Consider the following 27,741-nt stretch of genomic DNA (forward strand, 5'->3'; position numbering starts at 1 on the left):
TCTGTAACATCCAGAGGGGCAAACCCCAGCTCATCTTCTAACATTAGTAGAATGGGACAGCCTGCCACTGGCATTCAGTTGTATGAGCCTGATCTGGCTTCCATTAGAGTAAATATAAACACCCCCCTCCTTGTTCTGAATATGGACTGGATCAGTTCCTAGGTCACTGGTTTGGATCTGGCCCAGCTCAGCAGTAACAGATAGGTGTTAGCCATTGCCCTATTCCAGGGGTCAGAAACCTGTGGCATGCGTGCCAAAATTGGCACATGTGATGATTTTGAGTGGCAGATGGCCCCGCTCACGGCCCCAAGCAGTGCCAGGCTGTGGCTGCTCCCCCCGTCCGGCCCCACCCCTCTCCCATGCAGGCCCAGTGGTGCACTGGCTGGAGCCGTGCCGCTCCTGGCACAAAGCAGGCTGGGGGGCAGAGGGTCTATGCAACCCCAGGCAGCCTTCCCCCTGCCACCAGAGCCTTCCGCCCCTCTCACTCCTGCTCCCCGCCAGAGGGCCATGGGGGAGGTCAGCAGGAGGTGGCTCCTCAGAGGAGGGCCCAGCCAGCGCCCCCCTCCCTCCCCCAGGCTGGCACTCCCGCCACCTCCCCAGCAGAGATGGGTTAAGTGGGAGAGCAGGAAACAGGCCCGCAGACCCCACCACCACCGCCGATTGGGTGGGGGGGCGCAAATACAAATAGCAGCCCCCTGAGTGCCGGCACATATGGGGGGGGCATGAGGGAAGACTTGGCACGCCCCTTCCCAAAGGTTGCCCACCCTGCCCTATTCTGTACAAAGCAGCCCCTTCCGGTGGTGAAAAGAGCTAGACAGCCTTCCCTGTCTCGGCCTTTCATCCCAGGGATGTGATTTCCTCAGGGACAGGTACTCAAAGCACCAAAACTGCCCTCCCCGCTGGGGAGAAGGGAGCCTGAAATCCCATCTCCCCGCAGAGGAGATGCCACGGGGGGGGGGGGGGGGGGGGAAGAGTACAGGACTTGTATAGCTGCTGCCTGCATGGGAGCTTGGAGAAAGAGACCATCACCCTCCAGTGGGCCCCACTGACCCCAGCCTTCCTCTAAAAGGAACAGGAGGGGAACAAGAACAACCCTCACTAAAGCATTTCGGTCAGACCAGCGGCGGGGAGACGAGAGAGACACCACACAGGGCTGGGAGTGGAAGGGTCTTTATTGCTTTAAATTCCTACAGGTCACACATGCACATCCAGCCCTGTCATAGCATGGGGCTCTGCTGCTCAGCCACGAGACACCCTCCCCCTGACTTACAGTTCTTAAGGTGCAGTTTAGATCGTGAAAGCAGAGTCCCCTCTTCCCCCCGTGCCCCATGGTGCTGTCTCTCTGCCCCCTGCAGTGGGCAGCAGGTTGGGGCATCTGATCAGACACCAGTGAAACAGACACTCTTGGAGAGCGGGAACTAAGGCACATACTCACTGGGCCTGCAGAAAGGCACAGCTGTGAGGTCACTTGCTACCAGGGCAGAGGACTCAGGGAAGTTCTCTGCAGGCTCTGGAGAAAGGTTACTGCGAGACCAGGCTTGAAGGGGACCAGGCCAACCGATCCATGCTCAGCTGAAGATCTACATGTGGTCGTTTCAGTGGAACAGGAACCCGATCCCCTCGCCAAACAAGGAATGCTAGGAAGTCTCATCTCTGGTGACTACAGGCAGGGCAATGGCTGAGCGGGGAAGCCCCAGAGTCACAAGGCCTCTGGAATTAATACGCTAACAAAACCCAGATCCCATCACTGCTGGGCCTGAGCTAAACCGCTCCTCAACCCCCATCCCCGGCTCCTAAACCAACAAGGAATACACCAAAGCCGGGAGGCTGCTCCCCAACAGTCAGTGCAGCCTCCAGGGTGCCCCTGCCCCAGGCTGGGCTGTTGGGAATTCTTCCTAAGGGCACCTGTTTGTGCCCTTCCTTCCAGGGCACCGTGCCTGGGACAGTCTCAGCACTGCCTCTTGGGGCCTACGGGAGAATGAGCTGTGCCAGAGGAGGCTGCACACCTCTGGGCTGGGCGCTCCAGGACTCACCTCATTTCTTGACATTAACAAGATAGATTTTGGGTTTGACAGGGACCTGGGGCAGATGAGCCCACAAATCCCACATATAGCATTTAGAATGGAGGCTTGCAGCTTGTTAACCCAGAAATTAAGGGCATTTACACCCAGGACACCTACAGGAACATTTCAGAGCCATGTATCCTTTCCTCTCCTCCCTTTTACCACCCTGTATCCCAGCCTCAGCACCAGGACAAGGCAAACTCCCTTTTGCCTTTTTCTTCCCCAAAATAAACCCAACACAAACCAAAGCTCTTGTTCCACACCTCCCATCTCCAGGGACTGGCAATGTGCTGACCTGGTCCCTGGACCCCGAGACCAGATCTAGCCAAACAGAAGGGAAAAACAAAAGAGAAAAAGCAAAAAAAAACCAAACGAACAAAAAAAATGGAGCTGGATCACGGCTCACAAACTCTGCCCTCCAGCTGGAGAGCCAAGAGCAGGTTCCAGTAGGCAGCCCACCCTCAGCCATCCACTAGCGTCAGTCCATCATGCAGGGCACGCTTCCACATGTAGTAGGTGGAGCGTGCCGTGAGGGGGAAGTGGGCACTGAACTCCTTGTAGGTCGGGAAGGTCTTCGATTCGAAGCGCTGCTGCAGGAACAGCTTGGCCTGAGCTTTGAACTGGGCAGTGGCAATCACATCCATCACGAACATCCGGCTGTTGGCTCTTTCCGACATGGCGTAGCCTGAGATTGTGGCATTGTAGGGGGTGACGGATGCCTGCTTGTCTAGATGCATGGGAGCCATTTCCATTTGTGATGGTGGCTTGATCCCAGGCTCTGCTTTTCCAGGAGCCTCGGAGATGACCTGGCTCAGCTGTTGGGATGAGCTGGTCCAGAGAGGATGCTTATTTATCTGCCGGTTGCTTCTCTTCCAGAACCAATAGGCTGTGGAGGAGAAGCCTGGGTAGCGCAGGCGGAATTTGCAGAATGGCAGCCGCCATTGCTGGACATGCCTCTTGGCCATGTCTCGAAGCTGCTTTCTCCAGTTATAGAGAGAGGGTTTGAGCTGGAGGAGACTCCTGGGCTCTGGCCGGTGTCCGTTCAGCTTTTTCCTGCCAGACAGATTTCCAGGTTTGAAAGGCAGGTACTCCTTCCCTTTCACAAGGGGCTTCTGGCTGACTGAGGGCGGCTGAGTGGGTTTGAAGTTGGGGTTCCCCTTAATTGCTTTTCTCCGCCAGTTGTAGTAGGTGGACCTGGAGATGCCAGGAAAGCTGCGCTTGAAGCACCTGTAGGGCACCAGAGTGTTCATGGAGATGCATTTCTCCAGGTATGACTTGGCTCCTTGCATGAAGATTCCTGCTTGGTTTGGCTCCAGGGGAGGGATCTTTGGCCTCAGGCCACCCTCTGACTTTGCTGCATCCTCCCTCTCCGGGTGGGGTTTTTTTTGATGGTCTCCATGAGACTCCTGTGACACCACAACCTCAGCTGGAGCAGAGGTGTCACCGTTGACCACGCTTTGCATCTCGTGCTTCCAAGCGTAGTAAGTGGAGCGGGAGATTTCTGGGAACATTTGTCGGAAGTGCTGAAGAGGGATCACGTTGCCCTCTTGGAAGCAAGACTGCAGGAAGTGTTTGGCTGCAAACCTGGTGGCTGCTTTCTGCCGGTGCTCCCGGGACTGGCGCTTCCAGCGGTAGAAGGTGCTCTTGGTGATGCTGTACCTGTCACGCAGATTAAAGTAGGTCAGCTGGGGGTCACTCTTCAGCAGCTCCCGAGTCTGGACTGGCTGGGCTGGAGGCTCTGGAGAAGGGCTTGTGGGTTCCAGCTCTTCCAGGCCTACCACGGCCACAAAGTACTGTGCTTTGAAGACCTGTGTGGAGAGCTGCTGCCCTGACCACATGATGTGGAGCGTGGAGGTCTGTGGGCCACACTTCCTGGGCCGGATGAGACGGTTGAAGTATGGCCGGATTTTCAAGTTGCTCATGGGGTAGATGGAGTAGATGTTACACTGCAACACCGAGGCCAGGGCATAGACGTGCCACATGTTGGCAAAGGTGCCTGGGAAACAAGTGGCCTTGATGTCTGCATCAAAGATGGCCTCGAGGATGGCCAGAGGCAGGCTGGTCATCTCTGGGGACTCCTCGGTGCAGAGTGAGTAGCGGGCGGCCTGCAGCATCACCTTGGAGTCAATCATGCCATTCAGGTAGTAATGCTTGTGCAGCAGCATCTCCACAACAGTGCGCACCTGCAGCTCCAGACTCAGGCTGGGGTTCCCCCACAGCAGCACGCTGGCTGCCTCGAACAGGTGGTTCCCCTCCCCCTTGCAGACCAGAGGCAGCATGTTGCTGGGGGCGTCCTCCGGATACAGGCTTCTTGCTACCCGGTCAACTTCCAGCTCTTCCTGGAACTGCCTCCCGCAGTAGCCGGGTAAGGAGAAAGAGGACAAGGTCCTCTCAGCCTCCAGGGCTGCACTGGTTAGTCCCTCTAGCCCAAAGCATTCAGTGGCCTCCTGCAGCTCCTGCAGCACAGACTGCACTAGCTGGTGCCGCTGGATCATCCTGCAAGATACAAGAGTTCAAACGATGTGAGCTCCAGCTCTCCAACAGAGAACATGCCTACAAACCCCCACCCCACCCCCAAGAGGTCGGCCCCTGCTTGCAATCCTCCAGATTCAAAGGAGGAATCCTGGGTCCCCACACGTAAACATGGGCAAGGGACACGTATTGTGTTGCTCTCCAGCGACCTCTTCTGGCCAATATATAAAATGGCACGGATGGCCTCCTGAGAGACACACCCAGGACAGCCTGGCCGGTGGGATTTGAAGCGAGGTGTAGAAGAGCATAGCTTGAGGGTCAGAGGCAAGGCTGGAATAGCAGGGGAGCTGCAGACCAGCAGTTTGGTGCGTGGGCAGAGCTGTGAAGAGGGAAAGCTTGCGCCTTGTCTGTTCTGTGACTGGCTTTGTGCTCAGGCCCACACGGAGCACAACTAGGGTGACCAGATGTCCTGATATTCGGGCTTTTTCTTATAATAGGCGCCGTTACCACCCCACCCCCCACCCCCCCACCCTTTGTCTCAATTTTTCACACTTGCTACCTGGTCACCCTGAGCACAATATGTTCCCAAAACTGTAAAACTGGGAATCCAGAAGCGGGAAAAAAAGTCTATTCATTTCATTATCCAGTGGCAGCACCTGGAGAGAGGAACGGGAATGGCCCACTCCCTTCAGTCATCAATCAGCTTCCCTGGCAGAACAAGTCTGTTAGAAGACAACATTGCGCACAGCACTGTACAAAGCACAGAGGAGACACAGAGCCTGTTCTCAAGGAGCTTTCAGCCTGCCAAGTAACAAGGGACAGTCTAATCCGGAGAGCTCCCTCTGCCTGGCCAGGTGAAGGAAGGAAGCCCTTTCACAGCTGGGATCCTTGTGTGAAAACAACAAACCTCTCAATACCCATCCTGGGAAATCTGAAACCTGGCAGTGCAATACACACCTTCCAACTCCTCCAATAAATGGTGGAGTAGTTCCCTTTAAGCCACCAGATGGCACATGCCACTCACTGTAGAAGCATGCAGAAGGACTACGGGTATGAAGCAAGAATGAGTTCAGGAATCAAGGGCCCAAGTCATCCTTGCCATTTGGCACTGGAATAAGGACCCTCCCAAAGAATACTGCCAACACAAAGGGCCTCTGCAATCCCTCTGCGGCAAGGACATTGCAGGGTGGGGGGAGCAGGAGGCATCTCCACAGTCCAGTTGTTCCTTGCTGTTGCAACGCCCACAGATGCTATGGCAGCAGGCGGAGGCAGGAAAAGGGTGCAGCTGAGGCCTAACCTCTGCCAAGGGCTGAAGAGGCAGCCCCTGGGCCAGGAGAGTGCCAGCTGCTTCCCCTCAGCGCCGGCACAGAGATGGATTTGGCTGCAGACCCTAGTCATTGTGGAAACTGAGGAACAGGAGATCAAAGCCTCCTCCGTCTCTCCACATCCAGGCTGTTTTTGGGGGTTTAGTACATGGGTGGTGGCCTGTGATATGCAGGAGGTTAGACTAGATGATCAGGTGGTCCCTTCTGGCCTTAAACTCTGTGTCCAACTCCTGTCCCTCCTTGCTCTGTATCAGCTCGGAGAGCCAGCCCTTTCTCTAATCACAAGCCAAAACACTCTTGTCCAGGCCCTTTTTTCCCCTTCTTGGTTACTCTACACTATTTCCCTGTCACCCCGGACACCCACATAGCTCTCCCAGTACAGTCCATTCAAAGTGGTGCTGTTAAAGTTGCATTCCTTGCTCCATGATCTCACTCCATCCCTCCCTCTTTGTATCACTCCACTGGCTCCTCTTTTCCACCATATCAAATTCAAGCTTCTTATCTCGGTCTTCAAGGCCCTGCATAATCCTGCACTTCTTACTTATCTGCCCTACTCTCTGACAGCCACCTCACTCTCTTCCCCCCTTATCCCCAAATGATGCAGTCTCAGCACGCCGTCTCTGTTTCTCCTACATGCATGGCTGTGCCTTCTTTCATGCCACCCGCTCTGCATGGCGCATCTGTTCTTTGCTGGTCCACAAGGCTACCATCCTCTAATTCAGATCCTGGTCGAAGACTCAGCTGTATCTGATGCTTGCAGACAATCATTATTATTTGTCTAACACTAATAGGCTCCAGCCAAAATTGGGCCCTATCGTGCTAGGCACTGTGAAACCTCAGAGAGATATAGTCCTTCTCCCCAAGAGCTCAGGTATCAACAAATGTGACAGACAGAGGGAAGGAGGGGGAAACAAACGCCCAGAGGTGAAGTCCAAGCCAGGACTAGGACTCAGCTCTTCTGACTGCGGGTCCAGTGCTCTGCCTATAGATCATGCTGCCATCCTGAGGCAGAGGCCTAGTTGTGAGGCAGACATTACCAAGACAAAACAAAAGCCATGGTGCTATTAGTAACCCTTTGTTTTGTTAGCCTATGGCCAGTCACCACTGTCCTGGTTTCTGTTTTTCAGGTCCCTCTGGCTGGTCTCAGATTTTGGACTATTCAGGACATGGCCTTCTTTTACCTTTGGAAAGCACCGAGCACACCACAGGCAGGATGGAAAGCTACCATCAGCATTGACACAGGGGAAAGTGGATAGGGGGTTTGATGCAGACTTGGGACAAAACCCCACAGCTGGGAGCCAGACTTGCCTTTACATCCTGGTACAGCTCGATCTGGTTTTGCCATTTCCGCCCCGGGGCTACATTTTTATTCTCATGGAGGCCGTCAGAGAGGCGCTTTGTGAAGCCCTGTTCAGACAGGCCACACCTCTTGGTCACCTGTTTTAGCCACCCCCCTCCCCGCTGCTCCTAAGGTTTGGTGGAGAACAAGATTTGTCCCCTCACTCAGGAGGGACTTGCAGACTGTGTGCCAGGGAATCCCTTTCCAAATGGCTGACACAGCCCACCCCACCCCACCTGATGTGCCCTGCCACATCCTGCTGCTGCATTCTCCAGTGCAGTGGCCACTGGCCATCAGGCTGACTGTGCTGCCTCACATCACTCCCAGCCCGGGGAGTAAGAGAGCAAGATGCACTCCACGGGGGTTCTCTATCCGGGGGTCACGAACAGCCTCTCTTCCTTTGTGGCAAGATGGGAGGGGTTCCCAAACCTTTTACTCCAGTAGCATGAGGTCCCGGTATGGGGAAGGGGGAGAACCACTGCTTCAACCCTACTCTACAGGGCTAAGCTTGCTGTCCCCACAACACTTCTAACCCCTGATGCTGACAGGCTGAGCCAAGGTCTGCTGCAGGGGTTGCACTTCAGTCACAGGCTCCTTGCACTCAATGCCAGCTGTCTGGGTAGCCCAGTGATCCACCTCCACCACTGCCCAACATCACATTTGAACCCGTGACTAGAGGGGAGGCTTCATAACCCATTCCTCAAATCCTGGGGCCCAGATACTTATTACAAGGGGCTGATACAAAAGCCTGGGGTATGGCCACCTGGAAGGTCCAGGGGCACGGTGAGAAGCCTGGCCCCCAGTTGCTGGGATGCAGGAGCAAGCAGGAATTCCCACTAGGGTGCTGTCCCTGAACAGGGGCTCTAGCTTTCATATTCGGCTCTGACTAGTAGGCATCTCATGAACTTGAAGCCAAGGCCCACTTCTTTGCAGAAGGAAAAGGAGAAGCAGCTCTCTCTACCCCCACCCTATCCAGAGCCATTAGGGGAAGGTTCTGCTAGTCCACCCTTCCCTAAAGCCTGCTGGATGCTGAAGGGAGTGATGGGTGGGAGTCTTTGCTATTCTACTCAAAGCTGGATTAAGGCACAGACACAGTAATCATGTGCCTAGATTTTCATCCCGGGAGTCACATGACAGCACCCACAGCTTTCATTTCAAAGTCAAAAGTAACATGTCCATCCCTTATGGTTACAGAGAGAAGCTTGAGAACATGAGTGTAAAGGGATTGTCTACACTAGACAATTTTGTTGCTTTAAGTATATAAGGATAGTTAAAGCAGGAAACGAAACAAAACAAAACAAAAAAATAACCCCCTTTGTACGGATGCTGTTATACCGGTATAAACATATTTATACCTGTACAGTTTATTCCAATTTGGGAGGGCAAATAAGCTTTACAGGCATAAGGAACCTTTATACCAGCATAACTGCATTCACGCTAGGGCTTATATTGGTATAACTATAAACGATATAAAAATCATACCCCTAACCACAACACAGTTATACTGGTATAACTTTTCTAGTGTAGACCTGGCCTAACCGATAATTATGTCTAACTCAGACCTGGTTTGGGGGTGGGAGTGAGTGGCGTATGGATGTAGAGGCTTTAATTATCCCAGTAAAGTGGAAAAACTTTCTAGTGTAGACCAATGGTTCTCAACCTTTCCAGACTACTGTACCCCTTTCAGGAGTCTGATTTGTTTTGCATACCCTAAGTTTCACCTCACTTAAAAAACTACTTGCTTACAAAATCAGACATAAAAATACAGAAGTGTCACAGCATGTGATTACTAAAGAATTGCTTACTTTCTCATTTTTGCCATATCATTATAAAATAAATCAATTGGAATAATGTATTTATATTTCAGTGTATAGTATATAGAGCAGTATAAACAAGCCATTGTCTGTATGAAATTTTAATTTGTACTGACTTCGCTAGTGCTTTTTATGTATCCTGTTGTAAAATTAGGCAAATATCTAGATGAGTTGATGTACCCCCTGGCAGACCTCTGCATACCCCTAGGGTACATGTACCCTTGGTGGAGAACCACTGGTGTAGACAAGTATGCAGTCAGCCTGACACAATAGCTCTAAAAGGTGTGAGCTGCCTCATTCATCTTAACACCCTACACACCTTCAGTTCCTCAAACAGCAGCCATGTGAAATTGATCCAATACTTGTGGGTGCCTTTTTCCATTTGTACTAGCTTCACTGAGATAGTGGAAAGCCCTTTAATTGCGTTAACCCATGTGAAACCCATTCAACCCACATTTGTAGTCTAGGAATCAGGAAACTGAACGGAGCCTTGTTAACTTCCCTGTATGGATGCTAGGCAAGCTCTAAATCTAAGCTGAACTGGAGCTGCCGGTAGGCCCAGGAAGAGGACACCGATCTGAGTCCTGTTTGGAAAGTTTCTCACAGACATAAGGGCAAGAAACCTTTACCAAAAAGAATCAAAGTTCAGATGCTGCACAGATATTGACGGCTTTAGCTCCCACGCTCACCAGGAGAGAGTGGGTTTTTCAGACTCTCCCCTAGCCCCTCTAGTCTCATGTATGGCCTAGGGTCAGATTGGAATTGCAGAGATGGCAGAGGGAACCCCTGTATCCCATTCCGTGACCCAGCCAGGTACTCCTGCACCACTACCACCACGTATGTGGGTCCAGATTGGAAGTTGGGCCATAGATGTTCAAGACTCCATACCCCACTCCAATTGCTGGCAGTATTATTTGTGATGGCAGGGATGACAGTCCAGCCCTGGGACTAGCATTGTGGGTTCCCTCTGCTGGTGGCTCCCTGCCCTGGCCCTGCTGCAGCACAAACAGGGAAGCTTGTGTGTGCCTGGGAAGGTGGGATTTAAGGGAGACAAAGTGTGAGGGGTGCTCTTTTTACCCTCACACACGCAGAGGTTTCAGATGGCCAGAAGGCATTGGGGGGGAGGGGGAGGGGAGAAGAGCCAGGTTTATTGTCCTTGAAAGGAGAGGCATTTTCTGGACAATTGTGTCCTGGGGCAAAGTCCACATGGAGAGACAATACAAAGGTTCCTCACGCTCCGTTCCAGTGATGGGCTGGGAGGCCCCATCCCCCAGGAGGGGAGTGAGAGGCCCGTGAAACTGCCCTGGGAGACCCGGCCTCTGCTGCACGCACGGATCGCGTGGGGAGGTGTCTGCCCCACCGCAGGGCTTGGGGCTGGGGGAAACAGAGAGAGTGGGTGCGGCAGAGACTCCCCGGCTAGCCGCCGCCGCCGCCCCCTGGGCACCACCCTGCAGCTGCTCCGGGGCCGGCGGTGATTGAGTGATTGATTGCCCAGCTTCCTTCCCCCTCTCTGCTCAAGCCCAAACTGCGTTTGGACCCTGCTACTGAGCTGGGGCTGCGCTCCCTGCGGTCCGGCCCACGCCTGGCTTTCACTCCTGGAATAAAGGTTCCCTCCTGCCCTGCGCCAGGACAGTGCGCTGGGAATCTCCCCTGGACTCACCTCGCTTGTGGGGCAGGGCACTGGCGCTCACACCAGCCAGTCCTGGGCTGCTGCTGCGGCTTGCCTTGCTCCCTCTGCAAGGCAGTTCCCTGGACATTTAAATCCTGCAGCAGGAAGCTCAGCAGGCTCCACTTTCCCAGCTGGGTCCCACATTCAGACTGGAACTGGTTTCAGATCTGGAGTGAACCATCTGGAGTGATTGGCTTTGGCTTGTGTGAAGGGGTCTCAGCTCCTCCCATCCCCCACCAGGAAATAGTCCATCCTCAAGTGCTCTTGTATCCAAGATGAAAGGAGTTGCAGATTCAGGGGTCACTTCCAAAGCTAAAGTGATAATGGCTATTGTCTCAAGACACTCAGGCCAGCAGGACTCCTTAAAGGGCCAGCACCTTCGCTGCTATGTGCTCTCACACCTTCCAGGACGTGAGCAGAAAAACAAGAAGAAACTGGGAAGTTCTCAGTTCCAAAACCAAAATCTAAAAGCAGAAAGGCCCCCAGGAAAGGCTCTGCCTGTAGCTGGGAGCCATGTGGGAAACTCAGAGACACTGGAGCAGGGAGCTTGGTTACAGACTGATTGATTTGGACCCCCAAAGGCTTTCTCCTCAGCCCCTGCAATGCCCTCCTGCTGCTTCCACAATTACAACAGAAAGAGAATCAAAGGGCCAGGAGCTTCTTGCCCAGGCATTTCTCCTCTTGCCTTGTTCTATCAACTCACAGCAAGAAAAATGGAATGTTTTCTTACCCGGCCCACTAGCTATCACTCTTTCCCACCCATTCTTTGGCCTGCCAACCATTGCCCTCACACACACACACACACACTTCCCCAGGCAGGGCTCCTGCCACTGCCCACCCAGTCTGTTGTCTGCTCTAAATGTTGTGGGAAACAGCCCCTCTTCCACAAAATGCCCTGTGGCCATGAGGAAGGTGCACAGTGCTGGGAGCCAGGACCCCTGGTGTTCAAGTCATAGTTCTTTCACTCATGGCTCTTTATATTTCTGAGCATTTCACAACCCTTATTAATGAACAAGGCATCACATTCTTCTCTATGAGACAGGCAAGCATTATTCTTCCCATTTTACAGATAAGGTAACTTCTGGCAGAGCTAGGCATAGAACCTGGTCTCTAATAGGGCAGATCTAAGTCTCAGCTGCATTGCCTTTCAGAAAGAATCCTCTAGATTTATGTGTGGCTTTCCTGTCTGTAACCACCAGACCCTACTGCCTCCTAAAGCCAGGCAGGACCCACCTTATCAGTCTCCCCTTAGGTCTGGTGCACTACCACTGCCTCTCTTACTCCTGACAGCCTCCCTACACCCAGGGCTTGTCCCCCACCCACTCCCTTCTACCATCAGCCTCTTTTCCCCCACTCTCCCTAGCACCTGGACTGGTCCCTCTCTTGTTCATTGGCTCCCTCCCTGCACTCCTTTCTTGCCCTCAAAAACCACCTCCCCCCCCACACACACACTGTTGGGCTCTGGCCTGCTGCAGCTCCCTCCTTCTACCTATTCTCTTTGCCCAGAAACCTCCTTATCAGCCTCCACCCAGCATAGTGGATTCATCACATTCCATGGGCCTCACATGAATCTGTGTAAACAATAAAACCCAAGAGAGTTTTGCTCCAGTATCCTCCAGCCTCTAAAACCAACTGCCTCAAAGCCTCTCCTCTCAGGAGACACTGAAGCCCAAGTCCTCCCTCCCCCACAAGACCCTGCAGCCTCTAAGACCTCCCTCGAGACCCTGAAATCCCAAAGCTTACCCTCTTCTTCCATCTAAGGCTTTGCCAGTCTCAGAGCTTCTCCTGTCCTCTGATGCCCTGTGGTCTAACCTAACTACTGCCTCCTGCTGGCTCTCCTGAAGCCCCTGCACTCTTGCCCTCTATGTCTCTTCCAGGCTGACTTCTCCAAAGCATCTGTGTCACATGCCCTGTTGGGATTTGTGTGGAAAGGAAGGAGCAGCAATGGAATGAATGGTATGTCAATTTCCTAGGATTCTGGTTCTGCCACAGGCGGCTCCCTGCAGCCTTTGTGGTGGATTGGTCATTTGCACAGGCAGTATCCAGGCCCTGGGCTGGGACAATTAAGAGAAGGAAGTTAAAACAAGTTCTCAGCTTTGAAACACTTCATTGAGAGAGCGAGAGACTGACTACCTGCTGCCTCAAAACAGGGACCGGAGCTTTGGGGATTAGGTGTGTGTTATTGAGGAGGGCCAGATATAAGGAACCCCAGTAGTCCTGCAAGCCCAACACACATCATGTTTTATCTTGTAGGTATTAGCAACAGGAAGAGGGGAGCCCTGGTGTCAGGTTTTCCCTAACTGGTTCAACGTTCTCATTGCATCCATCTTCGTTTAGCCAGCATGTGATTTCTGCTGGCCCCTAACAACCCCTTTGCTCTGGCCTAGTCTCCACCCACGCCCTTCTCCCTGGGCCAGGACCAGCCCAGACCCCCACCTAGTCCCATATCTCTCGACCCGCCAAAGCCAAGCATGAGATGTCGTGTGCCACAAAGACCCAAAGTGAGGGGCACAAAATAATTATTGATGCAGATAGCGAACATGCTGTAGCATTCCTTGCTTAGCATAGCTCACTTTCTGGAACCTCCATTTCGTGATTCTTTATATCTGACATAATAATGTGCAGCAATAATGGAGGGGGGAATCGAATTTGTGTGGACTGTAGGCGACTTTGGGACTAAAAATAAGTGAGGACCCTTGAAATGAGGGACATTTGAGACATATATCCAGCCCCCCTATTTTTCATTCTTGTTTTCTCCCCCATTCTCCTCCCAGCACTCTCAGCTGCTACTTCTCAGTCCAGAAACATCTTGGGGAAGGTTTTGGCAGGAGAAGTGGGGGTAGGACTCCCTGTAGATTGGTATTGTGACCAGCCTAATCTCCCAGCTGCTAGTAATTCTCCTCAATCCCGCCAATTAAGACCCTGACCCAATCTACCTCCAAAGCGTGGCAGCTCCCATTTCCAGGTGTTGGCCGCTCATCCAGAACTTGGATTCCATGTCCAGTGAAACACAGAAGAGTCATTTCAAAGAGAGAGAATGAGGGAGAGGAACCCAAAGAGCTGCTGGATTAGCCCCCTTCTCCCTGGCACCTTGGGCAGCTGCACAGCCAGTTTCTTTCTCCCTCACAGCCTGACCTTCAGAATCACTTCTCCGTGCCAGCCTGGCTGACTCCCTTCTCCCTAGCACCTACACCCATAGGTATTCAAACACTGTTCCCATGCTTCTTTCTCTTTGTAACATTTTGGTTTTCTTTGCAAGGCTGCGTTCACAGGCCAGGGACAGTGGTAAATCCAGAGTCAGCTGGATCAGTGATTAACATGGGAGCTGGAAAGCACACAAAGAGACACTCCTGAGCAGTTCTGTTATGCAGATCATTGCACACACCGGCTTCCAGCATATAAACAAGTAGTTAGGGTTTTTCTGTGCTGTTCCCTGGCAGAGGTCAGTGGGAGACGCATTGCTCTCTGTTACTTGGTTCTGCAGAGGCTGTTTTTTTGGGGTTTTTTTGCTGTAGGTCATGGAGACGTTTGGGGTTTACCTGTTGTCTCCAGTTGATTTTCTGACTGTTGGGCTTTAACCTGCCTGCTGCAGCCTATCCTTCCTCAAACAAGCCCCGGGGGCAGGGCCTAGGGGGTACAGACTCCATCTAGGCTCAGTTTCTCACACTGGGTTCTCTGCCACGCCGTAAGTCAGGCCTGTCTGCTCTAAGCTATCGGCATGTGCATTTCTGTGCAGAAAACTGGTCCAGTTTTCAATAGACATTGTAACTTCCCTGGTGTTTTTGAAATGGGGGAGGAGTGTCCGCAGGGCATAGAGCTGGGCTCTTGCTAAAAGAGGGGCTTTTTGTAGCTGTGACACTGGAATGTGATAACTCTGAAAGGGGGGGGGGGTCTCATTTGAACACATTCCACACTCTCCCCCAAATAAGAAAAAAACATTCTCCTCCTCCCAGAAACCAACGTCAATGCAGAGCCAGCTTCCCTGACAGGATCAGATAGAGGGGACCCTCCAGAACAGAGCACACCCACGCCGGCTGGGCTGAGCAAGTCCGAGTCATTCATTGACTCCAGCATTGTTCAGGGTAGCACAGAGGAGACGGATTGTTTTTGGACTGGGCTGTGGGATGTCGTATAATTTCCCAATCTCTGTGTCACAGCCAGAGCCAGACTCTGTTCGGGGTGGGTCCGGCTGCTGGGCTAGTTGCTGAGGTGATTCTTCTAGCTCTGGATTTGGACTGAGTTGATGTGAATGGATTCGGCGCTCGTGTCGCCCCATCGCTCAGCCCATCTCTAAAGAATAGATTTTGTTCTTTGCTTTTCTCCTCTGACATGGCTCAGTCCAGCGAGGTGCTGAGCGCTCTCCACTCCCACGGAAGTCTATAGGAGTGGGGGAAGCTCCCTACAGCAGGCCAGGCTCCCTGGGCGGTTCTTACCATGGCTCAACTCCGGCTTTTGGCCAGGCCAGGTCGCAGGGCCATGGGGAAGAAGAGGTGCAGAGGGCGTGGCCACAGAGAGGGGCAGGGCCTCGTGACCCACCCTCACTTCTAAGAAGGTTCCAGTGCTCCTGCCAGGGATCCCCAAATTGGCTGGGGCTCCTGGGCACATGTGTTAATCCACCACTGGATATTGTGTTCAGTTCTGGGCACCTCTGAATTAGAGGGAGTTCAGAGAAGAGCAACAAAAGTCTCAGGGACTAGAGCGACTGAATTAGGGGGAAAGAGTAAATGAGATAATTCTGGGTAGCTGGGTTAAGTAAGGACTAGAAGGGAGGGACCTCAAGGAGGGTGAGGAACTAATTAGGGTGACACCAAGGCTGGGACTAAGGGTAATGGGATGAAGCGAAAGAAGAGGAAATGTTGGCTGGATGGGAAAACTGTGTTGAGAGGGCTGGCTCAGATGAGATACTCGTCCCTCCAGGGGAAGGTGGGTGAGGAAGGGGGAGGCCCCATTGCTTGAATCATTTCAGACCAGACAGGACAATGTACTGGCATGAGTACAGGAGGAACAATCCTTGCCTGGGATAATAGAGATGGGACCCAAATGGCTTTCTCATCTCTACCTCTGATTTCCCATCATGCTCAGGGTATCTGCACTCTTAGGCTCCCAGCCATCCTCGCTCAAGCTACCTGCCCAGTTTGGTTCCTGTTTCCCCCACTCCCCTTTTGCCTGCCATGGTGTATTACTGCCTTCGGTGTGAGACAGACTGATTGAACTTTGGGCCTGGAATCCGTCTCCTGCTCTGGAGGGCTATTCCTAGGGGTGACTGTAATGCACACAGCTCAGTCCCCAGCTGTTGGGGACAGGAGAGGGAGAAACCGGATTATCCCAGCCCATGTCCTATGATGCTGGGCAGGCTCCTGACAGCAGGTGGCGGGGGAAGGGGAGTCCTGGGACCTGCCAAAGATTCAAAGTCAAGATCAAAGGGTTTCTCTTCTGATCCCCTCACACTTTCCTTCCCTCCCACATGCACATAAAAGCATTCGGCCCCCAGCAGGCTCTCAGCTGTGGAAGGGAGTGGGGGCTACTTTTCCCCTTGCTTTTCCTGTGTTACTAATAACTCTACCCTGAGGTGCAGTGGAGACCCAGTGAATATCCCCCACCTCCCAGCATCAGTGGAGAGCTGATGTGAGTTTGGTGACTGTGATTTCCTCCCACGCTTGTGCCAAGAACTCTCATGGAGCCTTGTCATCCTGGCCTTCTCTGGGGGCTCCCAGAAGATCTCCGTGCTACCCCTTTCCCAGGATCAAAGGCTGCCAGTAGGACCTGGGAGGGGCAGGGGTGGGAAGTTAGTGGGAGAAGGGGAACCACTAGAAGGAGAGATTTGGAAGAGGAGAGCAAGGCTGCTCAGCTCTCTGGAAGACGAATTTTAATCCAAGCACAGCGAGTGGGGTGAGAAGAGGCAGAGTCATTCAGATATAGGATGATGGGTACCAACCTCCATGAGTAGCCTTGACAGTGAGAGGAAGACGGGGGTGTGGGAGTGCAGGGGTCGGTAATAGGCCCAATCATATTTAACTTCTTCATTAATGATCAGGAAGGGGGGATGGAACCACCTGCTATGAAACTCGGTAATGATACTAAATTGTGGGCAGCTGCCAATCCCAGTGAATACAGAGAAATACAAAGGGGCCTAGAGATTAGACTCATGGGCAGGAAACAACAGAGTGAGGCATGGTCTACACTACAGACTTTCGTCAGTTTTTTGCTGGAAACAGTGATGGTGTACACACTGCAATCCCTGCCCCCGCCGACCCAACTCCCCTGATTTTGCAGCAAAATAAAACCATCTTGACGAGAGGCGTAGAGCTTTTTGTGCCATACTTTTAGTAATAAAGCATCAGTGTAGACACCGCGCTTGGTTATGTCACAGTAAATGGCCTCCAGGAAGTGTCCCACAATGCCCATCCTGACTGCTCTGGCCGTCAGTTTGAACTCCGCTACCCTGCAGCAATCCACCCCACCCCTTTAAAGTCCCAGGGATTTCTGAAATTCCACTTCCTGCTTGGTCAGCGTGGAGAGCTCACATCGCATCTCCCCAGTTGACTATGGCGGCTCCATGCACCAAACGCTCTCCCACTTGGAGCACACCGGAGCTTCTGGAGCTGATCACCATCTGAGAGAGGAAACTGAGAGTCTTAGCTCCACTCCAGCCGAAGGAACTTTGATACATACAGTCTTGTTTAATGGCAAAGAAGGGCTATGAACGAGGCACGCTGCAGTACCGTGTGAAAATCAAGGATCGATGACAGGGGTACCAAAAGGCTAGGGAGTCAAACCATCGCTCTGGGGCAGAGCCAAAGACCTGCTGCTTCTATAAGGAGCTGGAAGCCATCCTCAGCAGTGACTCCACCTCCACCACCAAGAGACCGGTGGATACCTCCACAGGCCCGGAGATAGCGGACACCGAACTCAACCCCGACGAAGAAGTTGTGGGCAAGGAGGCTGAGTTGGAGGATGATGTGGTGCAGCGGATTGTGTCATTTGATGACATGGGGAGCCAGGACCTCTTCTCAGCCCAGAGGCTTCAAGCCAGTCCCAGCCCTCCAGCTCTGGTGTGCAGGATTGAGGAGCTCGGGTAAGTGATTTTTTTGAGCTGATGCTGCTCGGTTACATGAGGTACCGCTATCCTTTGCTTTGTTGCATTATACAGCTGGTTGAAGGGATAGAAATACACAAGAGTAGCTGTGTTTGCATGTGCTTCCCATTCCCCTGTTCAGCTTAGGCAGTGTGGTGGAAAAGTGGGTTAATGTACATCGAGATTTCACGGGAATCCTCCAGAGAGAGCTCTAGGAAACTTTACTGAGGTACACGCCAATCCTCTGCCGGAGATTCCTCAGCAACACTGCTTTGTTTCTTCCTCTGTTGTAGGAAACTTTCCATCGTGATTTGGCAATCTCTTGTGCAGGGATTGTAGCAGCACACAGGCGAGCAGCATAGGGACCCGTTTTGAAGCTGCTCACATGGAGATGCACCCTAGCATCCATGCTTACTCTCAGGAGTAAGAGATCAGCTTCTGTTGCCCACATCTGTGGAAAATGGTGGCACATTTGAAATGTTGTCCCTATCCACCTGAGTCAATACCCCAAACAAGCACCCAGAACCTTTTCCCCAGTTTGAGTGCTCCCTCCCTCCCGGGAACAACTCACCATGCCCTGGACGATCGTCGAGCTGTGCGCTTGCAAGGGGACAGTGAGAAAGAGGTGTATTTCACAGTAATGCATCACTGCTGTTATTGCGCTCACAGTCATGGTTCTGTTCCTTGTTTATTGTGCTTCTACAGATGTGCCTTTGAGTGGAAACCCATCCACACTTGCTGAACACCTGCAGCTGATAAGAAACGACCACAGAGAAGCAAAGAGGAGATATTCCAAGAACTCCTCCAGTCACCTGAGGCAGAAAAAAAAGAAAAAAGGGCCTGGAGACACACTGTGTCCACAAATCAGAAAACAGGACAGGAGGGAAAACCAGGAACCAGTGATAGCAGCTCACGAGCACATGATAAAAGCCATTGAGGAGCTAACAGAGCTGCTAAAGTCACTAATAACATTACAGACTCATTAATTCATGCGTGCTCGCCCCCCGTTGCAGCCAATACAGGACTGCATTCTATGCCCTCCCAAAATTCCACCCACAAATTCCTACCAAACTCCCAGCCCGTCTCGGTACCCCATTCATTCCACCCCTTCATCCAGCTTCCAGAACAAAAGCTGGATTTACACCCAGCTGTCATAGCTCACACTGCCCCTCACTGCTTTCTCCCCTCCGGCCCTGCTTTTGGTGTGTGTTGTGAATAATTGTTGTTATTTAATAAAGACATATTTTTGAAGAATAAGCAATCTTTATTTGTCTCTTGCACACAGTGGTTGCACCTCACATTGATACACGGTGCAAGCTGGCTAGCAGTCAGCATGGCACAACGGTGTTTACAAAGACACCTTGTTGCTCATTGTCAAAATGGCTCCTCAAGGCCTCCCTGATTCTACTGGCCCCTGTCATGCCCCTCTAATAGCCCTGACATCTGGTTGTTCATAGTCAGCCGCAAAGCGATCTGCCTCTGCGCTCCACCCAGGGGGAAATTTTTCACCCTTAGCTTCACAAATATTATGGAGCACCCAGCAGGCAGCTATAACCATGGGAATATTTTCCTCACTTAAGTCTAACCTGCCATAAAGGCCTTGCCAGCGAGCTCTTAATCTCCCAAACGCACATTCAGTGGTCATTTGGCATGTGCTCAATCTGTTATCCTTACTGCTATCCAGGTTGCCCATATAAGGCTGCATGAGCCTTGGCAGTAAGAGGTAGGCTGTGTCCTCCAGGATCACTGTGGGTATTTCAACATCCCACACTGGAATCTTTTGGTCTGGAAAGAAAGTCCCTGCTTGCAGCTTTCTGTACAGGCCAGTGTTCCTGAAGATGTGTGTCATGCATCTTCCCTGACCAACCTGCCTTGATGTCAGTGAAACGCCCACAGTGATCCACAAGTGCCTGCTACCATATGGTACCATTTTTATTGATGTACTCCATTGCAAGATGGTCTAGGGCCAAAGTTGGGTTATGTATGCCATGTATCGCCCCGCCACAATTAGGGAATCCCATCGCTGTGAAGCCATCTACTATTTCACACACATTTCCAAGACTCAGAGTCCTTCGTAGCAGAATGCGATTAATGGCCCTGAACAGTTGTGATAATACAGCTCTAATGTGGACTTCCTAACTCCAAACTGATTAGTAACTGACCAGTAGCAGTCTGGAGATGACAGTTTCCACAAGGCAATTGCCACGTGCTTCTCCACTGAAAGGGCAGATCTCATTCTGGTGTCCTTGCGACACAGGGCAGGTGCGAGCTCTGCACAGAGTTCCATGGAGGTGACTTTGTGCATTTGAAAGTTCTGCAGCCACTGCTTGTCATCTCAGACTTGCATAACGATGCGATCCCACCACTCAGTGCTTGTTTCACGCGCCCAAAAGCTGCAGATGCTCCCTGTGCAGATACTCCTTCTGCAGATGCTCCGTGAATGCAAACAGTAATCTGGCGTTGTTTGTTTGCATGTCACACAGCAGGTCATGCACCTTGGATTCCTGTTCCAATTGAGAGCTCATGATACACTTCATGTCCAGCCATGATGTGTTCAGAACTCTGACAACAGTGCAGAGCAGTGTAGGATCCATCCTTTCACAGAGAGAGGGCAAGCACTCAGGAAACTGAGACTGTTAAAAAATGCTGCGAAATGCAGTCGGAAACCCATGGAACGACGGGACGGAAATCACTGCATCATGGGACGTTGAGCCCGTACCCGAGAAGATGCACTGCGCTCCTCTCTGCCTTCCCACAACTCCTAGTGGCACAAGCTGGCAAGTTGCACAATGGGCTAGCTGCCCACAGTGCACTGCTCTCACTGTCGATGCTACAGCACCAAGTGTGGCCGTGCTTCAGCGACACGAGTGCTGTGTGGACAGGCGCAAGCATTGTAATTACAGCGCTTTTTGATCATCGCTGTAACTTGCATTGACAACACTTTCTAGGGTAGACAAGGCCTCAACTTTGGAAAGCTTCTGCTGATATGTCTGGAGGAAGATAATCCCAAATCCAGTTACTCAGTGGCAGGGGGGACCTGGGAAGCAGGAATGGCTGGGTGGGATTGAATGTGGGGAATAGGCAGCTTGCAATGCAGCGTGGCTGCAAAAAAGGCATTGTCACTCTGTCAAAGGGAATAATAGTCACTGTCCACATGGTGCTGCCTCTGCAGTGCTGCATTCAGAAGGTTACCTGCAACCTGGAAGGAGCTAGAGAACAGAAACAAGAATGGTCCAGGGGCTTGAGAGACTGACTGACTGATGAGGAAAGTTGAATAGAGCTAAGTTTGTCTAGCTTGGTCATGGAACATCAGGCTGAGCAGGGAGAACACCCAGGAGGTAAGGGGATTGTGGGAGGTGTGCAAGGGGGTATAACTGAGAGTAATAGGATGGATGGAGCCAAGGAAAATACAGGCTGAATCTCAGGCAATTTCTGAATGGTGAGATCAGTCGAGTTCTGTGCAGGGAAGGGAGTGGCAGCCTTATCTCATGGCTCATTGAGAACTGGACTGGCGGAAGCCCTGCTTAGTACACTGCTAGAGGGAACTATGCTGCACTGCCGGCAGGGGGTCAGCTGCATGGGACCTATCAGAGCTCCTCTTTCTCTGACTTCTGAATCAATAGCAAATCCCTCTGCCAGGGCCCTGCAGTGCAGAAGGGACCCTTTGGGGCCTGCCATCAGGACAGCAGATATGAAATGGCCTGTGGTGTAAACAGTGCTGCACGGCCCCAGAAGATCTGATTCCAGGACTCACTCCCCAGCCCTGCCCTGAGGCACGTCCTGGAATGGACAAACCCTTTGCTAGTGGAGAAGTGTGAGAAGTGGGAAGGGTGTTGTAAAAGATGCAAATGTTCAGTGCTGAGAGCGGCTCCGACTGTCTAGGACACAGGCTTTGTGGGGGAGGGGGAAAAGCTGCTAGAGAGGCCCAGAGGATGCGCACCTCTTTTGTTCTTGATCTTGGCTGTGTCAGGAGGGGCTGGGGAAATTCTTGGAACTGATACACTAAATGGAGCTCACAGCAGGTGCTGTATGAGGCAGGGGGAGGACAAAAGGGTGGTGGGAAAGAGTTTGGAATAGACAATTGCAGCCCAGCATGTATGAGTGTGTCAGACCCCCCTCTGGCTTCCAAGCATCCAAAGTGGAGGAGTCCAGTTTATTACAGCCTGGCCTTGAATATTCGGCCCTGGCCGGGAGGCTGCTTACTCTTCCTAGGGGGAAGAGAGCGAAGCAGATTTAAGTGATTACTGACATGACAAGGTATACAAATGCCACCTCTTACAGACTGCCCCTCTGATGGGATGGAACTGGCCCTGGGCTGCCATCACCAGTTTTTATGGCAACGGCGGACGTTTATTTCTGTGATGTTATAGCCATAACATTCCATGCTAGTGGGCTCAGTGTTTGACTGAGATGGTCTGTGCCCTTTGGAGCTTGACCTTTAAATATGACTGATAAATCTGTGCATCACAACAGCCTGTGACAGGAAGGGGGCTGAGATGAGAACCAGGGGACAGGGACACTGCCCAGGGGAGAGCGCCATTTGCAGGATTGTGTGTGATTTTTAATTGATTATTTATGATTATGTAGAGTCTGACTTTGTTTCTTTTTAAACTGAGCAGGCACAGGAGCAGCTAGTGCCTGAGCAGAGATGAGTGCGGAGACGCAGCCGAGTGGCGAGGAGTGACGGGACAGGACAGGAGAGCGAGGTTGCTCTCCGCACAGGGAGTGTGTGGGTGCGTGCGAGGACAGGCCCAAAGGCGCAGTGGGGGGAGGGATACACAGAGAGGGCCAGGTGTGAGGTGGATTGTGAGGAAATGAGGGCCTCAAGCCCAAAGAGGCTTAAATCCCTTTTCAATCAGATTTTCCTCAAAACCCAAAAAGGTTTCCTAACACAGAGTTAAGATGGCAATTTCAAACCAATAGTTTGAACTGACTCCAGCATTAAAGATGAGATCTCTGAAAGACCAGGAAAGTCAGCAGTAGCTGACCCTATCTTGTCCCCCTACTTCACCCTCCCACCACAGACCCTCCCCATTTTGCATCAGTCTCACTCTGCCTCCCCCTCCTGCTCCTTCACCAACCTCCACTCTGCCCTCTTGTGTTTATCCCTTACATTAGGGGTTTCATCACAGGATCACGGGACACATGTGGGATTTTGCCATTAGCCATCACTTAGCTATTATGTATTATTTCTAATGTCTTCTTTACTGGCCTCCGTGCTGTTTGTCCTGTGCTGTGTGATCCTGGAAAGAGAAACCTGCTTGAAAAGAGCAATAGGGCAGTCACAAAAAGCTCTGGTTACTTGTTGGAATGCTTCTCTGAAACTTCTGAGGCCCCCGCTACCCCCACCCCATGGATCATCAACCCTGCCATTCTCCTTTCCTTCCTCAACTCCTCTGGCAGTAGCACTCTTGAGAGGAATGCTTGCCACCTGCAGGGGGCCTTCTCTCAATCCATGGGGATCTTCATGAGGAGGGTCAGGCATTTCTGTGGCTCCATCCTTGCTCCCCAAATGGCAAGGGGTGGTGCCCAATTTTGGACTCGGGCCACCAGAGAGTTGTGCTGATAGTGACAGCCCAGAATGTATATGGCTAGCACCGGTGTTGGGCTTATCTTGACATTGTGGCTCTGGACTGGCACAGCCAAGGAAGCTCCAGAGAGGACCTGTGGCAGCAGGTGGCACAGATTGTGTCGGCAATCCATAACGTTGATGGAACCAGCCCTAGCTCAGACGGAGAGTTTGGTTGGGCTTTGTTTGAGGGGATAGGGTTTGACCAAACCACCACTCCCTATTTGTAAGGAGCTGGTGCTGGAACATCAGGGTGGAGGGGTTTGTGGGTTGATGTTGGAATTATCACTGCCAGGTAGTGTTTAAATTCCCAGATATAACGTCATGGCAACTTGACTTGTCTGCAGAGGGGAGAAATTCTCAGCCTTAACTTCGTGCATTGGATGGCGATTTATTTGGTTTCTCTGGGGAAGATACGTAACTGCTGTAGGTTTTCAGTGAGTGACTCAGCTGTGAAAAATGTAAGAGATAAAAAGATGACAATCCACGTAAGCTTGTTTTATGTTCCTAGTGCTTTACTGTGCTTTAAGTGGCATCACTGGTTGTACAAGGGGCTCACCACGTGCAAACACAACGCAGTTTACACACAGTTGCCCAGAGGAGGGTTATTTCTCAGCCTGGGCTATTCACATTGCTAGGCTTGGCGGCAGTGTGTTGTTTTAAGAGCTTTTGAATGAAGAGAATTTTATGTGGCAAATCTTGGACTATGAATATGATTATGAGAGCTGCTCATTTCTGCCATAACTCCTTTATCACCTCCCTGGATACTTCATCTATTGGGTGAGCACAAGCCCGATATAACTCAGCCCTGGGGAAATGTACTTCGAAAAGGGAAAAGGGCTGGGAAAGGGGGGAGCCGCCAAGAAAGCCCAGGCGCTACGAGGAGCATGTGGTGACCCAGGAGGGGGCGCTGTGCATTGCTTTCCCCATAGTGCAGACAGTGGCGCTAGGGGGCGCTGTGGGGTAGGGAGCGGTGGTGATGATTCTGGGCTGTGAGGGCTGCATTATCTTTCTTCCCCGCTGGATGGGAGTGTAAGGGGGCGACAGCACAGGAGCTGTGGCTCTTCTAGCCACCCCGGGGAGATGTCTATGGTATGGGATTTGCCTTGCCAGCTACCCTGTTGTTCGCGTCCGCTCCGAGTCTCCTCCCTGCTTTTCCCGGAACTGCTCTAGTTCGGCAGTCGAATCCTACGCTTCGCGGCGGCCCGTCTGTCCCGTGGTGCAGAGACTCTATAGTTCCATTGGTGGGCGGGCCGGGAAGCGTGTACTTTGTATATTCATGAGAGGTAATGAATATTCATCAGGCAGCGCCTGGGGGCGGGGCAGGAGGACGCTGCAGGGGCGGGGCTCGAGTATCTCGTAGTCTCGGTGGACTCTGGCTCGGGTTGTAGCGGGGTCATGGCTGTCGGGAGCGCGGCGGCGGCGGCGGCGGCGGCCAGCGCCCGGGCCGGCGGCCGGTGAGTGGGAGCGGGAGCGGGAGCGGGAGCAGCCGGCCGTGGCTGGCCGATGCGGTGTATGGGGGGCGCGTTGTCTGGCGGGGCGGGGCGGGCCGGGAGCCCACGCCGGGAAGTTACCTGGTGCCCAGGATCCGTGGGGCCGCTCTGGGGCGGTGGGGGGCCGAGCCCGCGCTGCCTGTGGGGCCCTGGGCAGGAGCCGGCCGTGCGCTGGCCCTACGGCGCTGCGGGCCGCCCATGCAGCCGGGTAGCTGGGGATGGGGCGCGGGCAGCACCGCGGCGGTGCTGGGGGCAGAGCGGCGCAGGGCCCGGGGTGTGTGTGTGTGTGTGTGTGTGTGAATGAATGTGAATGTGTGTGTGAATGTGATGTAGGAGCAGATGGGAACCCAGCGAAGGCAGGGTGATCCCGGGAGCAAGAGGCAGGTAGGTGACTTAGCCTCTGGACTTCGGTTAGCCCGGAGAAGGATCCCGCTCCAGAGTCAGGCTGGTCCTTTTCCCAAGGGGTTGTGGATAAATGGGCTTTATCCCTCCCCTAGAAGGGATCCCCCCTGCTTTTGCCAGGTCAGGTATTTCATTGGCAGGGCAAGTTAGATCCATGTTACCAGCCTGTAAGATAGCCAGACTTTTGGGGCAGGCACTGGAGGCAGATGCAGAATGCCGGAGCAGCCGCTGCCCTGATTCACACTCAGTGGTTGGGATTGATCCCACCCACCAACCATGGGGCCTGGATCCTACCTGGAGCATGGAACATAATGAGAGGCCAGGCCTGTCTCAGCCTGGAGGGAAGTACAGGCAAGGATTCATACTCTCCAACATGAGGCGCCATCATAGCTACTTTTCTTTGGGACCCACCAGCACAAAAGCTCTGCTCTGGAATCCTTGGCTACTGAATTCTTATGAACACGCTTGATCCCTGACTGGCCGGATGGCCTTGGACCAAGCAGGTGCATGTTCCATGGAGCAGCTCTGCTGTTGTTCTCTTGGCATGTAGGGTCGTTAACACTCTGGATGACCTGAGGCTGGTTCCTGGCCTCTCCTGCAACTGTCACTGGGCATGTGAGGCTCCTCTGTTGAGGTAGAGGAAGGGTTAATAGAGCCTGGTTCCAGGGAAGCAGGCTGTGGGATGGGACAGGAGGAGCAGAGATGACTGCTTCTCTGTAAAAAGGCAGATTACATAGAACATTTCCGACCTCCAGGAGTCCAGGGCCTGCTTCCTAACCTCACTCTCCTGCTCTTTGTCTCTCTCTGTAGGCCCCTGCCCCAGCTAGACCTGCAGTTCTTGCGACGCTTCGTGAAGATCCAGGCCGTCTTGTTTCCCAGATGGTCCTCCCAGAATGTGCTGATGTTCCTGACCCTCCTCAGCATTGCTCTGTTGGGTGAGCGAGTGAATGGTTGGGCTGGGCGCAGAGGGTGGGGGGTGACTCCTGGCCTTTCATTGGGGCATGCTTCTTGCCTCTACTCCTCCTCCAGTGTGCTGCCTCAGCCCTTCATTTTCCCTCCGTGTTTTTTTGTTGCTTCCCAGAGCAGTTGCTCATTTACCAGGTGGGATTGATCCCCAGCCAGTACTATGGGGTCCTGGGGAGCAAGGACTTCTCTGGGTTCAAAACCCTGACTGCAATTGCTGTGGTACTCATCATACTCAACTCCACGGTAAGAGAGGCATGTGCTCCCAGAGGGCTAGGGAGAGGAAAGAGGGATCCCATGGTAAGACAGGACCCCCCTCCCTATCTGCCCTCTTTGGGTGTGGAGGAAGGAGAGGGACCCTATGATAAAGGAGAGCCCTCCCTAGGCTGCAGTGTGTGCTCTCAAGCCTGGGTTCTCCAGATAGGCGGGCATCCATTTGTCAGACAGGGACCCCTCGTCTGCCTGCAGTGTTGCTTTTCGAGCTGAGTGCCCAAAGGGAGGGATGTAATACTGTGATGTGCTACAGGTGGCCAGGTGTCATACAAGTTAGAGCTAAGAATGGCCAGAAATATTCCGCTTCTGAGGCACTCCCAGCTCTTTAGTCCCGGGAGCAAGAGTCTCTGATGGGACTTGGACAAAGTCTGCTCTGTAACCGTGCTAAGAATGAACTTTTAGGTTGCATTCAGCTGACCCATTGGTGCAGACTCTGGGCCTCCCTTCCGTCCTGTGCAGACAGCTGAATGTGGAGAGGACCGTTCAGTTTTTTCATTGCTGATTCATTTTGGATTTGTATTGTTCAGTGATTGCTCTCCTTGCCCCCTTTTTTCTCTTTGCCGTCCCAGCTGAAAAGCTTTGGCCAGTTTATCTGCAACCTGATGTACGTGAGCTGGAGGAAGACTCTCACCGAATACCTTCACGGCTGCTATTTTCAGGGCCAGGTGTATTACACCCTGAACATGCTGCGGGAGGACATCGATAACCCGTAGGCTGTTTGCAACTTCTTTCAGCCTGTTGCTTGGTGTCTCCTGTGCTGCTCCTCGCTCTTTGCTGCCATGTCTGTATATCTGGCTGCCCTTGGTAGGGCACCATTTTGAGCTCTCTCTGTGTGTATGATTCTGCTCTGTGGGTTTTCTCTAGGGCTGGGTGTCCTGGGCCCCTCTCTCTGTGTCATGTGGAGGGCAGTCTCTTCACTGCCAAAAGATCTCACTGCCTGCACAGTGGCAACAAGTGCTGCTGTTTCTGTTGGTAGATCTTCCTCTGTGCTGCCAGGTCTTTCCTGCCTCATGCAACCCCCCTCTCCCAGACACTCCTCTCTCCCCATGCCAGTTCCCTTCTGCAGTGCCTTGCTTCCCTCTCAAAGACCTTTGGGGCAGGTGGCTCAGATACAGAGCAAGGAAAATATGCCCACTTGAGGCTTAAAAAAAATGAGACTAGTTATCTGCAGAGTGGTATTGGTTATAAACAAGACCCCATGTGCTGCGCTGCATGTTATCCTGTGGCTGGCACCTTTGAACCATGCAGCACTTGTCCTCTCCCCAGTCCAGTCGGGATAGGGTT

The 27,741-nt window shown here is 52.6% G+C and overlaps 2 protein-coding genes across 5 annotated transcripts in view; one reads left to right on the forward strand and one right to left on the reverse strand.

Moving 5' to 3' along the window:
* Nucleotides 1–1,004: 1,004 nt before the first annotated feature.
* Nucleotides 1,005–12,503, reverse strand: VRTN (vertebrae development associated). 2 transcript variants are annotated; one of them, XM_067533361.1, is made up of 2 exons: nucleotides 12,426–12,503; nucleotides 1,005–4,559 (listed from the first exon to the last, which is right to left on the reverse strand). In XM_067533361.1, the coding sequence occupies exon 2, from the start codon at nucleotides 4,556–4,558 to the stop codon at nucleotides 2,525–2,527; it is 2,034 nt and encodes a 677-aa protein (XP_067389462.1). In that variant the 5' UTR covers nucleotide 4,559; nucleotides 12,426–12,503; the 3' UTR covers nucleotides 1,005–2,524. The 2 variants fall into 2 exon arrangements, with proteins under 2 accessions (XP_067389462.1, XP_067389452.1); XM_067533351.1 differs by lacking the exon at nucleotides 12,426–12,503 and adding an exon at nucleotides 10,674–10,735.
* Nucleotides 12,504–26,101: 13,598 nt separating this feature from the next.
* The window catches only part of ABCD4 (ATP binding cassette subfamily D member 4), a 33,256-nt gene continuing 31,616 nt past the window's right edge, over nucleotides 26,102–27,741 (forward strand). For all 3 annotated transcript variants that reach the window (XR_010917203.1, XM_067533395.1, XM_067533403.1), the window contains exons 1-3: nucleotides 26,102–26,156; nucleotides 26,303–26,430; nucleotides 27,027–27,166. Coding sequence is in view for 2 of the 3 variants with exons in the window: in XM_067533395.1 (XP_067389496.1) it covers nucleotides 26,123–26,156; nucleotides 26,303–26,430; nucleotides 27,027–27,166 (302 nt within the window). In the remaining variant the exon portion in view is untranslated. The remainder of the gene's footprint in view (nucleotides 26,157–26,302; nucleotides 26,431–27,026; nucleotides 27,167–27,741) is intronic.

This window comes from Emydura macquarii, unplaced genomic scaffold (genome assembly GCF_026122565.2).
Source record: "Emydura macquarii macquarii isolate MOO-44397 ecotype Brisbane River unplaced genomic scaffold, CSIRO-AGI_Emac_v2 contig_374, whole genome shotgun sequence".
Classification (NCBI taxonomy): Eukaryota; Metazoa; Chordata; order Testudines; family Chelidae; genus Emydura; species Emydura macquarii.